This window comes from Chamaea fasciata, unplaced genomic scaffold (assembly GCF_029207755.1).
Source record: "Chamaea fasciata isolate MVZ Bird 193981 ecotype frontalis unplaced genomic scaffold, bChaFas1.0.hap1 SCAF_3, whole genome shotgun sequence".
Taxonomy (NCBI): domain Eukaryota; kingdom Metazoa; phylum Chordata; class Aves; order Passeriformes; family Sylviidae; genus Chamaea; species Chamaea fasciata.
The window spans coordinates 68,127,424-68,143,133 of NW_027094088.1; the positions used below are offsets into that span (position 1 = coordinate 68,127,424).

The window sequence follows — 15,710 nt, forward strand, 5'->3', positions numbered from 1 at the left end:
GCTGTGCTCTTTGGAGTGCCGTGATCCGTGTCCATAATTTGTGTTTGAGACCTCACCCTGCAGGCCATGTTGCACTTTCTTACTCCTTTGGAAAAAAAAAGTATGTAATCTAGGAAGTTCATTACCTCTTAATTATTTTTCTTAACAGATTCAGAAGGCTGCCTCAGCTGCCCACACTGAGCTAGAAGGACGCAAAGGCACCATCTCCCAGTACTTTACGACCTTACACTGTCCTGTGTGTGATGAACTGACCCAGTATGGGATCTGTAATAAATGCAGAAGCCAGCCACAGCATGTGGCAGTGATTCTCAACCAAGAAATCCGAGAGTTGGAGCGTAAACAAGAACAGCTGGTCCAGGTACGATTAAAGCATTGTCAGATGTCTGTCAGCAAAAGACGGGCTGAAATTTCAAAGCAGTGTGTTACTGAATACTCCCAACAGAAATGGGAAGTATGGTCCGGGTGTTAAATGTGCTGCAGCTTGTTTGCCTTTCCCATTGCTGTCGAAGGCAGCACAGCAGCTGTTACTCCCCTGGGTTTTGTGGAAAGCTAAGGCAAAGGAGGGGATCAGAAGAGAGGATGCTTTTCTCATTTTCTTCTGATTTTTAAAGAGTACCTTATATGGTTTTAGGTCCCATTTTGTAATGACGGAGAGCTGTGAGAGTGTAAAAGATTCACTCTTTTTTGCATTAAAATAACAGATGATGTTCTAGAAACAAAAATGTTTGGGCCAGAAAATTTATTTATTTATATGTATAACATGGATGGTTTAGCTTGGGGATTTTATTGTTACCTTTCCTCTTGATAGGAATTTTCCAAGCTGCTTTTTCCCCTTGAGCTAGAAGTCCATTACGAGAGTAGCTGACTGTGCTCATGAATATATTACAGCAAAGCACAATGCCTCCCCTTGTGGAAACATATGCATACCCTCACCTAATTTTCATGCTGTCATACTTTATAATTAATAAATATTTTAGTTAAAACTTATTTTTAGCAATAGCACATGAACCATTTTAAAGACTTGTCTGAATGTCAGGGATAAAAATGTCCTATATCTAAGTATTAATTTGATAGGTTCTCATGGGATTGCTAAAAAAATGCACTGTAAATCACTTCATAAATATTCCATTACTAAGGTGTGGACTTCTTGCTGTATTTTGTAATATTTGTCCTTATCTGCATTGTGAATGGCAGAAATGAGGAAATGCATGTTGTGTAGTTTTCCTGTGGTACTTTGAACCCTTTACATTGCTCTTGTTCTGGAATAAAGCAGAACTTGGAAGACTTGTCCAGGCCCACAGAAGGATCAGTGAGTTTGATTAGAACATTCTCTCGTCTCTGCAGCACCCAACAGCTCAGCAAGGCCTGGGATCCTGTCCTAGTCAGTGTTCGATGTCTCTGTAAGAGCATCTGTCTGATTTTAATATTAAGGCATATATATCTTTCGCAGCTTAAATTTTTAGCCCTTTGAGATTATAAACATGCTGGAACCAGCAGAAACTGATGTAACACTGAGCTATACACTATTTGAAACTGAACTCAAAAATTATGTGCTCTTGGTTAAAACCATAGACTTCTGCCCTCAACACAAACTAAACTTAGGACATGTCTCAAGTACCATGCAGTTTGGTCTCTTGCATTTAAACCAGCCACAGCCTCTTTCAGAAGAACTAGAATAGATATAGTTCTGAAGTTGCAAACCTGGCTCCAGCTGTTTAAATCCTGTTCCTTCTGGTCACAGTTGCAGGCCAGAGGATTGGTATCCTCTGAGATGCCACCTGTGGGACTTGGCCTGGTGGGGCTGCCCCTTTCCAGCTGTTGTCAGTCTGCAGGGATTTGGTGCTCATGCAGGCCTGGCATCAGCATGGAACATGGAAAGAAGGAAAAGTGGTTTTAAAAGCAAAGGAATATTATTTGGGATTGTTGATTAGGCTATGCAAATTATAGAATAAACTGTGTAACATTTTAACATTACAAAACACAGGTGTGGTTGGAAGTAAACTTCTAAGGTTTTGGAAAACTGTTGGGGGTGGTAAATGCTGCCAAAGTTAAAAAGGCTAAGCAGGGGCCTTTAGTTACCCAAATGTATCTACCTTTGGAAAAACTGTGCCTGCTGCTATTTCATTCCATCAGGTCTCACATTAAAAGTACTTTCAAGCAGCATTAACAAGTAGTTCTTTGAACAAGGAGAGCAGTGCAACTTCTGTGGCCTGTGTATTTCTGTGTTGGGATTGAGTGACTGACTAGGTAAGACTCTAATTAAAGCTCATTAGGCTCTTTTCTCTGCAGCGAGTTACTGCAGGATGAGTTCTGTCTTCTTTCATTAGGAGACTTTTGCAGGGAGTAAGTTTATCACAAATAAAACACACTGCCCTGCTTAAACCCTGTCAACTTATTTACCTTTCTTTTTCAACTGCCACCACATGCAAGTATGTAGTGATGCACCCCACACCCCCAGCAGGTGCTTCCAAATAGGGAAAGAGGTTCGGTTTACCTTTAGACATATTAGGAAGTTTACCTAGAAACTTCCATACATTGCTGACAAAGATTGGCTCAGTGCCAGCACAGGGGCATAGATTGGGTTCTGAGAGTGTAACTCAAAACACCTTGGTGATCTTACTGGCTGCAAGCCAGATCATCTCTCCTGAAACATTCAGTATTTAAGAAAGAGCACAAAAGGAAGTAGAGGGTTTTTGGAGGTGTCTTAGCAAGGTTCAAGAGATTTCTCAGGCACCTGTGCAGCTTTATTATTTGTTTTCTGTAACATTTGTTATTTTTACTTATTAAACCGTTTGATTTACAAAACACCTTTGAGGAGCAGTCTCGCTCAAATTAATTATAGCCACTTTTCTGCCATGCTGGCCCTCAGAAGTGTGGGTCAAACCTCTACAAGTAGAACTTAATTAGCAGGATTGAAAGCCAAGCTGTGGAGTCCTGCTGTTGCTCTCTGGCCAGTGCAGTGGGTGATGCTGCCAGCCACCCACCAGTGGTCAAATGAGCTGTCTGGCAGCAGCCCAAGAGGCTGAAGTAGAGAAGAGCTGCTGTGGGTCCATGTAGGGGAGAAGCTCTGTGCAGAAGGGCTGTGCCTGCTCTGCTGACACAGGCTGGAGGATTGAGTAGTCCCTGGTGGTTTATGCCTCGCTTGTGTCATTTAAAATAATTGCTTTGCTTTTTCTCATGTAATCCAGATATGCAAGAACTGCACAGGCTGCTTCGATCGGCAGGTCCAGTGTGTCTCCCTCAACTGCCCAGTACTTTTCAAGCTCTCCAGAGTGAGCAGAGAACTGTCAAAGGCACCCTATCTCCGCCAGCTGCTTGACCAGTTTTAAATGATCTGTGTTACAGGATTCCAGGTGCTATTTTTTTTTCTTCAGTGTTTACCACACTAAGACTATTGTGCATGGTGCTTTTTCAATTCTCACCTAGTCCAGGATTTCCATTTTAACTGTTGGGTTTATTATCTGAAGAATAATGAACACTTACCATAACTAAATTAAAAAAAAACCCAACAACCCAACCCATTTGTTGAACTATGAATAGCTCACTTTTTAAGATGTAAAAATTTCTTCTTCCTTTCATGTTTCTAACATACTGTTTTATAATGCTGATGTTGAAATAGTTCTGTGTAACATCTTGTAAATCCATTTCAAAATAGAAGTCAAGTTTACTTCCTGGAGGAAGGAGCACTGAAAACCTCTTGAAACGATAAAACCATTCGTGTGTGTTCTTGAACTGTCAGTATCAAGACGTGTTACTTATATATTATCCATTCACTTTATAATTTTGTCTGCGAAATATTTTGTAAATACACTTTTTTACTTTTCAAACAACTGAGTAAAATAATGTGCAATGACTTTTATACAGATAATTTTAAAGTTGGTTGGTATATCTCCTCCTAAGTTTTGCTTGATTCCAAGTAGATTGTTATTTTGATCAGACTGTGCAAGCAGTAGTACCATGTGTAGCATTTTGAAACATTATTTTCTAAAAATTGCTGTCTTGCTTTAGCTATTAATGGGGCATTGTGAGGAACTGTGCAAAGACATTTTTGTTACAAACCTGTGGGACTGTTGCAATACTTTAAATATAAAATTTTATTCCATTTTTGCTTGTTTTGTATAGACATTTCTATTGCTTCTAAATATGCTTAAAATATTTTCTTTCCTTACGTACTGTACAGTTAAATCTTATTTGCCACCATCTTGACAAAATGTGTATTTAGAATATTTGTATAACTGTATAAAATGGAAAAGGAATTATGTGGTCAGTGCATTGTTTTCTAAACTGGAAATCATTTTGTTTTAGAAGTTAATAATGGAAACCATATTAAAGTTGAATAAAATGATATGGTAAAAAAATATATGGAGATTTTTTAATATTTACCCTCAATTTGTTTCCCTTCTCTGGTACATACAATAATGTAAAAACAAGAGTGCAAAAATCAAAGTTAAGAATCCAGCTTAAACTTTGGGATCTAAAACATCAGTAGCAGTTCTTGGAGGCCTTCTCCAAACCAGAAGAGAAACATTTCCGGTTTTTCGTTAGTCAAAAAAGGATAGAGTTTTAAATTTAAAAGTCCAGAGGAGGTTTGAAAAATAGAACAGAACTTTATTTAGATCAAGGAACCTGAGTGCCTCCTACAGAAAAGAATTCATTACAGTCAAGACACAAGTCAGTCTATTAAATGTCACATTACACAGTACAATGTAAAACCCACATCAAGCAGAATAGAAACTATTACATATATAATAGAACATCCACAGATTGCAATGCACTTGTAGGCAAAATAACTGTAAAATAACAAAACATCAAAGTAGAAAACTTTGCCTGGTCTTGCATTCAAGCATTGGTCATGTACAGAATAAAAGTGCAAATGCCAGGAGTGAGTGTTTGCAGTACAGTCCAGCACTTGGCAGTGCCTCGGGATAAAGTATGAAATGACACTTAGCTGCAAGAGGTTTCCTTTCACACTGGAGCATCCTCAAACTGCTCCTGGGTTTGTGGACAAAAATAGGATTCTTATCAAATTCAGGTAACATGGATTAAAGTTCTTGTCCTCAACAGAGGGATGGCTTTTCTAGCATAAGCAGGGCAACAGTAATGTAATACATTTACTTGAAGTAATTTCAACCCCTAACATGTAAGTACTTGAGCTTTCTGGAGGACCTGTAACTTAAAATAGATCTGCACTGTAAGTAGATCCTCACTTCAGCTGTATATGCCAGGAAGCAATTTGCTTTGAAAGGAAATTTAAATATGTGAAAACAAACATTCATTGTCTGAAAACAAGCCTTGAGGAACACCAAAATCCAAGAGCAGGGAGCTAAACCTTGACCATCGAGGGTGCCTAGAATTGCTGTGAGCTTCATCCTTGGAAATGTCCTAGATCTTGCTGTAAACTTAAATTGCTTCAAGCATTTCATTTTCAGCCAAGCAGGCTGGTCGGGGGATAAGGAGAACACTTTCTGTCCTCCCTGTTCAAGTTTAAGAGAAGAACTAAGACACTGAAGGCTCCGAATCCTCACTAAGATGATTTTAATTCAGGCACGTCTCCACACATCACTGGAAAGTGATTCTACATAGATAATTCTTCAGCTTCCACTGTCTTACAGCCACTCCTTTTTGGATCCTTTATTTGTGGGAAAAGGCTGCTCTTACTTTGGCATTCCAGCCTGTTGCTCCATTTCTACTACACAGGCCTCCTGCTTTTTAAGGAGGAAATGGGGATGAATTGAAGTCACTCACACAGGAGTTAATACAGGCAGTAAAATAAAAACAACTTTGTTTTGTGCAATATTTTTAGGTTTGCTGTGACAACATTGATCAGAAACACAAATAAGTGTGTGTGTGTGTGTATGCAGTAGGTAAGCTTCTAAGAGATTACAGCATATTTCCCAATGCAGCTTTGATTTAATTTTCTGGGGTTTTTTAGTACTTGATTATGCAAACGATATAAAGTAAACTATCCATGTAAACTATCCCTGAGAACAGTCTTATGTGTAGGACATTCCGATCTGGAATTACATCAAAAATCAGCATATGAATTGGGGGAGTTTAGAATCTTCCTGGTTGCCCAGTATCTTTCTTTAAATACTTTCCTTCTGGCAACATGATCTCGGATATGGGGACACTTTTTTAGAGTGACATCAACGCAGGTGAAGCTGGAGGATCACAGCTCCAGCGGGGAGCTGCCATAGAACAGTTTCCATATCTTTCTTTGTGTGTCCTGCACCTTCTCCCTCCCCCTCCACCCATGGGATTTGTCCTCACCATCAGCTGACACCCCCTACTTGCCACACACAGGAAGTGTGTGGAAAATGCAGGAGGAGAGATGGGAAGAGGAAAAAATGGTGAAATGCAGGCTCCAGCTGCCCTCATTCCATCCACTCTCTGCACCTACCACACTGTTTGCTAAGCACACAGGGCCACACGGACTCACTCCTGTCACCTGTGCCTAGGCCAGGACTGTGCCTGGCATTTACCAGCCTTTACCATTCCTGTAACCAAACAGAACCCTTGTGCCACAAGTGAAACAAGGCTTCATTTTAAAATGCAGGTTGATGCATTGCACTGGGAAAAGATGCCCCAGAAGGAATCCATCAAAAACAGAGTAGCATTTAAGTGCCAGCAGCAGAGGGAGAGGGAGGCCCTGCAACATGACAAGATTTAACAAAAAAACTTCAAGTTGTTTCCAGCTTCTTACTAACTTCTCAGGAGAAAGGAAAAAGCCATGCAAGCCTAAGTTGCACACGTGGAGGACAAGAGAGGGAACAAAAGCAGACTTGGAAATCCAGGGAACATCTAAGATTCTGTGCTGTTACACCTAGAGCCCTTTTGTTACTAAATGAAACCTTGCAGCAAGAAAAATACTAACAAGTGCAAAGCTAAAAACCCTAAACCAGAGTACATTCTGATCACACAGACTTAAAAAAGCACTTAACTGATTTGGAGTTCCAAGCTGACAAATGCTAAGATTACTGTTCAGAGACAGATTGTGCCATTTGCTGCTACTTTTTTTTTTTTTTTAATTTTCTCTTACTGGGAATGCTCCCTGGCATGGCTGCACCTGCCCAGGGCTTCTTGCTTAGCAGCAATGATCCTACACATACAAACCACAGCTTCTCCGCTAGGGGAGTCCATCTCCATGTCATCCCCCAAAGAAATAAAACCCAAATCTCACCAAGTAGTCATAATGGAAAGGGTTGTCTCATTGATAATTCCCTCTCCTTCTCAAATCTTCATTGTAACACACTACCCTGTTAAAGTCATGGCAGCAGGTTGGAGCTGGATGATCTTTAACGGTCCCGGCCAACTCAAACCATTCAAAGAATACAATTTTATCATCTTCTGCATACGTTTGTTGATTTCAGTGTTAGTGCCATAATTAAAATCACAAATACTTTAGATTATTTAGATTTGTTGCCACTGTTCAGTAGGTTGGAGTTATGCATTTGAGCAGAAAAACAATGACCTATTTTGTGCCCTTTCTCATAAACTGCTTTTAAATGACCCAAAGACATAGTTTCACTCCCAAGAAATAAACTTCCAGGTTTTTCTTGTCTTTGCCTTAGAACTGAAATTTCTTATAGTTTGCCAAAAGGTTATTCAATTTACAGCTGCTGGGCATCACCAGAAATCTTACCTGATCCCACACAACTTTCAAACGCAGTAAAAATATTCCTCCTTCACCAGGTAAGAAAGTTCAGCATTAACAATAACAGACCTCTCTCATGAAACCATTTTGGAGAAAGCATCTCAGACCTGCACCTTTCACCCGCCTCAAAAAACTGAGTAGTCTGAGCAGTCCCCTTCTTTCCCTGTTGTTACAGCATCTCCTCCTTTGATGCATGTCTCACATTTAGAAAATATCTCTTACGTTTTAACAGTTTTGGCATCGCCAAACACTTATCATGCTGCCCCATTCACATCACTGAGAACCTTCTCATTCCAAGGCAAATTCCTACAGGCTGAAAATGAAAGAGGAGAAAGGGCTGGGCAAATGAACACACTGAGCTCTGCACCACTATGAAAGTATTCCCGAACCACCTGACAACAGCGACAATTCAATTGCATTTCCATTTAAAAAAAAAAGTTAACTTTGACTCTATTCACTCTTCTCCCAGTCAACATTCCCATTTTATCTCCCAGGGGAGCCACCAGCAACCACTGGAGGATCACCCAATACATCGTCCAGATGGGTCTGGAGAGAGACTTCAGCTGGAGAGTCCCCTGGTATCCTAGGGGAGGTGTCCATCACAGAGTTTTTCAGCTTGTCATTCATTTCTATAACCTCAAAGTCTGCATCGTTCCACTCTCTCGCATCCTCCTCCTCCTCCTCGTCCTCAGTGAGCCTCGAGTTTGTCAACAAAGCTTTCCGGGTCTCGCTGTCGCTTACTTCTTTCACGTCATTCTCCTGGGGAACGTTGGCCATTTTGTACATCATGGGGAACAGCAGGACTGTCATTATGGAAGTGACAAGGGCAGCGTAGGTAAGGACAGGGATGTGGTGGAACCTGCCCTGGAGGTAGCCCACCACAGCAGGAATGCACATCTCTCCCAGTGCCCCGCCCACCACGAACAGAGAAGCCGCTTTTCCTTCAATAACTGTGTACTGCTCTATCCAGGAAATGCCGCTGGGGAAGACCGTGGCCATGGACGCTCCGTACACGGCGGTTCCCGCCCACAGCAAGGCTCGGTAATGTGCAAAGAAGGCCAGGGCTGACGAGGAGGCAGCAGAGCACGCGAGACTTATCACGATCATGGTGGCAGGGGACAGGAAAGCAGCGCCGAAGATTGCCGCTCCTCTGCACATGGCAAACGCGCCCCAGAAGACAGAATTCAAAGCAGCTGCTTCACTTTCCGTCATCTCAGCAAAGACCATTGCATAAGTAAATACATAAGAGCCATAAGTGACCTCTGCTCCCACGTAGAACAAGAAGAACACGAACAGGAGACCAACTAGAGGCCAGTGGTATTTAGCAAGCCTGCCCTTCTGCGCAGAACCCTTTGCTTTGTCTCTAGCTGAGCTCCTCTTTGAATACAAAGCAAAAAGGAAGATGGAAACTAAGAGAATATAGGTCCCTATGATAATATAGGACCACAGAAAATCTCCATCGTGATGGTCTTTCGGTGCTGGTGTAGTTGATGCAGCTGATGCTGTTGGCACAGACTTCAGGATAGACTGGTTTGTCTTTTCAGCCCCTGCAAGTTCTTCAGATTCAGAACCCCCCAAGGCCATTTTAGCCAGGATCGGAGCCAGAAATGCACCAGCAGCAAAACTGAAGTGCAAAGCCTGCAAGTGTGGCCCAGACTCTGATCCCCAGGTATTCAGTATCAGTACATTGGCACCTGCAGATCAGAGAGAGAAAGATTCATTTTAGTCCGAGACCACGATATTCTTTAAAAGAAAAGAACAACAAAGCCAAACAACCATAACCTGTGTTACTAATTCAATGTACAATAATGCCAGGTTTAGCAAATACAATGTGCAAAACAGCAGTTAACTGAAATTCTGCCTTAAATCCATGTGATTACTTGAGCTTTAGGAGGATATTCACAGCAGGCAAAACCAGGAGTCACACAGCGGCTTAATCCAGCAGAAACGGACAGACATAACTGTTCCAGGGGAAGTTTAGATGGGGTGTTAGGAAAATTTTTTTCGTGGAAATGGGTTGTCAAGCATTAGAAGAGACTACCCAAGGAAGTGGTTAAGTCACCATCCCTGGAGGTATTTAAAAGACGTGTGGATGTGGCATTAGGGACATGGTTTAAGGCTGGACTCAGCAGTGCTGGGTTAAGGGTTGGACCCGATGACCTTAAGGGCGTTTTCCAACCTAGGGACCCTGTGATTCTATGGTTCTAATTACCCTACTTGGCAATTCGCAGCATTTTCAGCCCTTTTGAAAAAGGAAATTTAACTGATTCTCATTTCTTTAAGTACCAAAAGCAACAATGCCTAATGCTAAGAATCAGAGGCCTCATTAAACAACACCCCAGGAAAAATAACAATTCACTTGCTTCTGATGGGCTGGGCCCATCCCACTGTGTTCAAACGACTTTCCAGAAAAAGAAGTTTCTGTCAGATTCCATCACGGCAAACACTCAACTACAACACCGTTAGATCAACAATAATGGTAGGAAATGAGAACTTAGAGAGGTGTTTTGAAGTAGTCCCTCAGAAGAATGCAGGAAAACAAAACAGTAATCAAATTCCTGTGCTGCAGTACAGCAGCCCTTGTTGCTCAGCATTCTACCAAATCAATTCAGCTTTGCTTTACTGCCTTGCTGTGAGTTTCTTCTGCTGCTCCTGCTCAGCATGGGAAGTCTTCCTGGCTCTGAGGTCTGATCCAAGCAGTACACCCACTGAAAGTATTTTTACCATTGGCTGACAAGATTTTCCCATACAAAGAACTTTTAAACCAATTGCCATGTATAACAATCTTACCAGAGGCAGCAAATACAGCTCTGCACTTGGTTTATTTAACACGACCTGTGCCATGCAAAACCATCTCTTCACTACTGGATCTTGTGCCGTGCTCTTTTTACATCTTAGCAGAGCTCCCTCAAGCCCCACAGAATTAAGGCCGGGAGTTCACATGTGCAGCCATCATTCGTCTGTGTTGCCGACCAGTCAAGCCACCACAGCCAGGCCCTGGCTGGGATGCTTCCAGAGCTGTTTGGATGGCTAAGCTAACACACGAGTCAGCTCTTTGTCAGATATAACCCTGTCCTGAAGGTGATCAACCAGCTCCAGCAATACCTTGCTGGTTTGTAAGCATCCCCAGCCTCCTGCAGTGGGGCAGCAGAGTCAGCACGAGCTGCTGGGACATTGCTGGAGAGGTGCCAGGAGTGACTGCCTGGTATCACTTCACCACCACGTGCTACAGCAGTGCCAGAACACTCTGCCAACTGGTGTCCTTGTGGGCATTTCCTTATCTCCACATGGAAGTATGCCAGCGTTTCCCAGGCATCTCTAAGCGTGCCCAAACCCTTTGCCGTGGCCTTGCCTCCTGATGCAAACTGCCTGCTAAAGCCAGCCCTCCCTGACCCACCCTGTCTAAGCTGTGCCCTGGGGACTCACTTCTGTGGGAGTTCATTTTTCATACCTCCAGTATAACTGACCTTTCTGACCACACCTATACTTGCTCTGCAACTTCACCAAAACATCTCAGGATCGTAGAATCATTTTGTTGGAAAAGATCCCTGAGATCATCTTCCTCCAATAATAAGCCTCTGCTGAGAAGCTGGGTTTGAACAGTTTTCCAGAAAAAGTGCTGGGTTTGGGGGTTTTTTGCCCAGGCCATTTGCAGTATGCACATGCCACAGACTTAGAATCTGGGGGACAGAACAAATTTGTATTCCCAGCCACCTAAGTGTGGGTGGCCAAAGGTGGAAAATATCTCTCAATTCAGGGAGAGGGGCACTGTGGTGCTGTGAACACCCAGCTGCTGCTGAGCCAGCTGTAGGTGGGCAACTCTGCCAACAGCAGCTGTAAGAATCACAAACACCAAGGCTTTGCTCAGGACTAGCTTAGGCCCAGCTCATGCTAAAGAACCATATCCTGACCAGCATCCAGTAAAGGAGTAGTTTAAAGAAATCATTGCTTAAAGAGAACAAGGAATTTCCTTTATACCTGTAATGGCCCATTGAAATGAAAATAGATCTTCTCCAGGAAGCAAGAGATACTCCATTCCACAACCCCTAGAGGAAGGCCTGTCACACACACACACACACACAGAGGAAGCCTCAGGACCAAATTAATCCAAGAATCACAGCCAGGTAAAACAGCTCCCCTCTTTTAATTAAAGATGTATCACAAGAAAAACCAGCAACTGTTTTGGTATGCTTGAAGTTTCCAATTATTTTGGTGAAAGAACTGTGAGACCACAGGGTCCCTTACCTGTGTCCAGAACTCCCATGGAACCTCCAATAACTGACATCAAGACTGTTAACAGCAGGGATTCCTTACACCAGGGTATCACATAAAGACCAGCCGTTGTTCCAAGCATGGATAAGGCTGGAAAGGTTAAAAAACAAAACAAGAAACTCACATACTACGGTTTCCATTTAAATAACACAGTTGACCAAGAAATACAAATAAATCCATGATTATTAAGGTTACAGATAATCCTTATGAGTGATGCAATGTAAATACCTCAATCCGTGGTTAGCAGTAGCAGCCAGAAAGTTCAACAGATCATTTTTGAGTTGGAAAAAAAAGGAATTTCATCAAGATATAAACCCTGCATGACAAACTTCTTTGGCTAAAGCAAAGAGAGCAGCAGCTCCTGCTAGGACACTAAGAAGCCTTCTGATTTAGAAATGTGACTTCATGGTGAAACCAGTAAAACATGGGTTTGAACAGTGTAGAGCCTGTCCTCTGAGAACTGCACAACATTTAATTTGCTCCATTTTTAAAAGAACCCAAATAACTAAGCTCTTTAAAATCCTATAAAGTAATTGTACCTGGTCCACCAAGTGATCTCCATATAAAGATGCTGAATTTTATTTATATTCTGTTCCCACATGAGGGATGTATTCCAAGGGATTTCTGGAGCTTTAGACAGAACTACAAAATTTCTCATAAATAAATTTAGCAGCAATTCATTAACTGTATTTGTTTTCCCATTATTGGCTACACTTACAACATGCCATTTCAAAAAATATTTTTAGCAGATAGAAATTGCTTTTGTTGCCATTTGGGAGGAAGTTCAGCAGTTCAGTTCTATGCTTCTAATTGCCTCCATAATAAAACCACCTGCAATTAATATCTTGAACAGACAGTATTAGGTTCTTAGAAAGCTTGTACCAGTCCAGCTGTCTCTATTATAATTTTTCAAATCAATACATGATCATAGATGCAGCAGATGCTTAAAACATTGATGGGGGCTGATGTAATTAAGAATTTAGGTTGATTCCAAAAAACAAACCAGCAACTATGTCCAGAGCCGTAGAGTCCTAGCAAGATATTTAGAATACATGCTTCAAAACATTTTTGAAGGTGTGCATGCTGAGCTGCATGAAGAAAACACTAGAGATGGGGAATATTAAGTACAGCTCCTCAGGTGCTCAGACCTGAAAAGTAACTTCTCAGCAAGGGCTCATTTGTCCACTTCAGCTCCATGCCTGATGATTAGCACTTAAAAATTTCCTTGACAAACACAGATGATGCTTCCAATTTTTCCTCTGTATAGAGTTTTTCTCTATAGAGTTCCAGCAGTTGAAAGATGGAAGGTAAAACTACACGAGCCAAAATCTTTTACAGGCGGTCCTCAGACGATAAAAATGAGAACTAGTTTCAAATTGTGGTCTTGCCATAAGCACTACCAAACCAGAAAGGATAAGGAGATCCATCTTTTCCTGAGCATTGTTGACGGACAGCTACCCTCAGGAAAAGAGGGAAATACTAAACTATTTCAAGTTAACATGCGTTTCTACAGGTGTGTGCACTGATGCCATTACAGAAGGCAAAGTCTGACTTTATCAGGTGCACAAGGAGGAGGTTAAAGGAAACCCACTCCACAACTGCAATCACTAGCAACGGAAAAAAGGATTTTATCTGAACTGACCATATGATTATAGCATGGTCCTTAAGGGCGGCACAGGTCCCTGAACTAAGGAGAAGAACAAGAGCAAGAGCTGGTATACATTTTAATCCCTAACTTAAGAGCACAAAGGCACTTGAAAGTAAAAGAGACAGGGCTTCCACTATTTCAGGTGTGTTCTGAGAATCTCTGTGGGAATGAGGCACTCACACAACCCGAAAAGGAGCCACTCCTTTCTGGATGTTGAGTGTGGGTTCCTGGCACCAGATGGCTGAGCAGCCTCGCTCTGTCTGGACAAAGCCAGTCCTGTGGTCCTACAGGAGCAAGTTTCCACAAGTCCAGACCAGTTAAAATCAACTGTGGTTCCCACCATTTAAATGTTTCCACCATTACAGACAGTAATTAATGTTTCCCACTTCAAATAAGCTAAAATTTGGCTACTGCCCTCCAGTCAAAAGCCACAGACTTTCGTCCACAGTACACGAAGATGATCGTGACTGATGAGGGTTAAGCAAGGGAAAGGGAAGCTCCCCCATAGAAATGCGCCTCAGCGTGACTGCAGGAGGTTTCTGCTGCACACACGGCAGCCAAAACACAGCTTCCTGTTCCACGCGTTGTAGTGTCACTACAGAAGCCTGTTAGGTTCCCAGAGCACCGACACTGTGCACGTTCCTTGATGGAAACTAAAAAAAGCCCAGTTGTACTCTTCAACGCACACCAAAGGCAGCATTTGGTCGATCATGCAGATTTTGTCAGTTCAATCCCAGTTCCCGGGGCGGATGTGCCCGGCGGGCCCAGGCTCTTGGCAGCGAGAGCAGCGATGCCCGGCACACGCGGGGTCAGCAATCGGGCAGGGCGGAGCACGGCGACGGCGAGCAGCAGCACAGCCGCGGGGATCTGGGGGGAACAGCACCACATCCCACGGACCCCTCCCGTTCCCGGGGCTCGGCACCGGCCCGTAAAGGCGACACATCTCCCTCTGGGGCTGCGCTCGCTGCGGAGAAGCAGAAGTCGTCCCGGACAGTGTCCGGCGGGGCAGCACTCACCGAGCAGCAGAGTGGCGTTCATGCAGTCGAAGAGCACCCCGCCGACCACCGACCCGCCCAGAAAGCCCAGGGAGCGGCCCACGAAGATGTAGTACATGTCGCTGACGTTCTTGCCGACATTGGCGGCCAGGTTGGGGAAGGTGGGACCCAGCACCGCGATGCTCATCCCCTGCAGGGCAAAGCGCCGGGTCACCTCGCCCGTCCCGGGGAGGGGTCTGCACTGCTCCCCGCAGCGCCGGGGTCGCCCTCGCTCGCTCTTTCACTCACCAGCCCCAGGAAGGAGGCGCAGAGCGCCCCGGAGATGCACCAGCGCAGCACGGCCCCGTCCTCGCATCGTCCGCAGCGCCATCGACCGCCGCCCCCCCCCGTCTCCGTCTCGGCATCGTCCGGCTCGATGAAGCGGACGCGGAGCTCCCGGTCGGCCTCGGGCATGGCTCCCGCCGCCGGCTCCGAGGGCCGCTCCGGGCCCGGGGAGCGCGGCCCCGCCGGCCCCGCCCCGCGCACGGCGCCGGGAGGAGCGGGAGGAGGAGCGGGAGCAGCGGCGGGATCGGGCCCGGGCCCGGGGGGCGACTCCGCCGCATCCTCCGCCGCCGGGGGCTCCTCCTGGGAACAGGGCTCGGCGCTGGGGAGCGACATTCTCGGGGCAGCTGGCACTCCACACACAGTGCCCGAGGAAGTGCCCTTATAAACCTCCATTTATTAGTTTATTTCTTTTTAATCTGTATTATCACTCAAACTGCATTCGACCTTTCAAACAACCGATCATAAAAGGTCTTTGTCTTCCACAGCGACTGTGTAATGTCACGCTGATAAAGCTGCTCAAGAGAGGCAGAACTGCTGGGTCTGCTAAGGACAGGTATTAAACCACGCCTGGTTTTAAAAGTTTTAAGTATTAAAACTACATAAATTCCTACCACGCACGTGGAGCAGCTCACAGAGTGTGCAACAGGTCTCAGTGCATGCTCCCTGTCCTGCACTGAGGTGCTGCTCCCTGTAAGAAGGGCTCTGAGTTTCACCGTACTTGGTAAGTTTAAGCGTAACAAACAACGCAAAAGGTAATTCCAAACTGCTTTGCTTTGTTTTAGGAGTTGTTCCTAACAAGTGGACACTGGGATATAAC

At 44.1% G+C, this 15,710-nt stretch overlaps 2 protein-coding genes across 2 annotated transcripts in view; one reads left to right on the forward strand and one right to left on the reverse strand.

Annotated features, from left to right (window-relative positions):
• Window positions 1–4,345, forward strand: part of REV3L (REV3 like, DNA directed polymerase zeta catalytic subunit) — a 115,652-nt gene extending 111,307 nt beyond the window's left edge. The window contains exons 31-32 of the mRNA XM_066179405.1: window positions 149–358; window positions 3,189–4,345. Coding sequence (XP_066035502.1) covers window positions 149–358; window positions 3,189–3,329 — 351 coding nt within the window. The 3' untranslated portion in view covers window positions 3,330–4,345. The remainder of the gene's footprint in view (window positions 1–148; window positions 359–3,188) is intronic.
• Window positions 4,346–4,587: 242 nt separating this feature from the next.
• Window positions 4,588–15,226, reverse strand: MFSD4B (major facilitator superfamily domain containing 4B). Its single transcript, XM_066179407.1, has 4 exons — window positions 14,858–15,226; window positions 14,591–14,759; window positions 11,900–12,016; window positions 4,588–9,348 (listed from the first exon to the last, which is right to left on the reverse strand). Exons 1-4 carry the CDS (start codon window positions 15,224–15,226, stop codon window positions 8,138–8,140), a joined length of 1,866 nt encoding a protein of 621 aa, XP_066035504.1. The 3' UTR covers window positions 4,588–8,137.
• Between the last annotated feature and the right edge of the window lie 484 nt (window positions 15,227–15,710).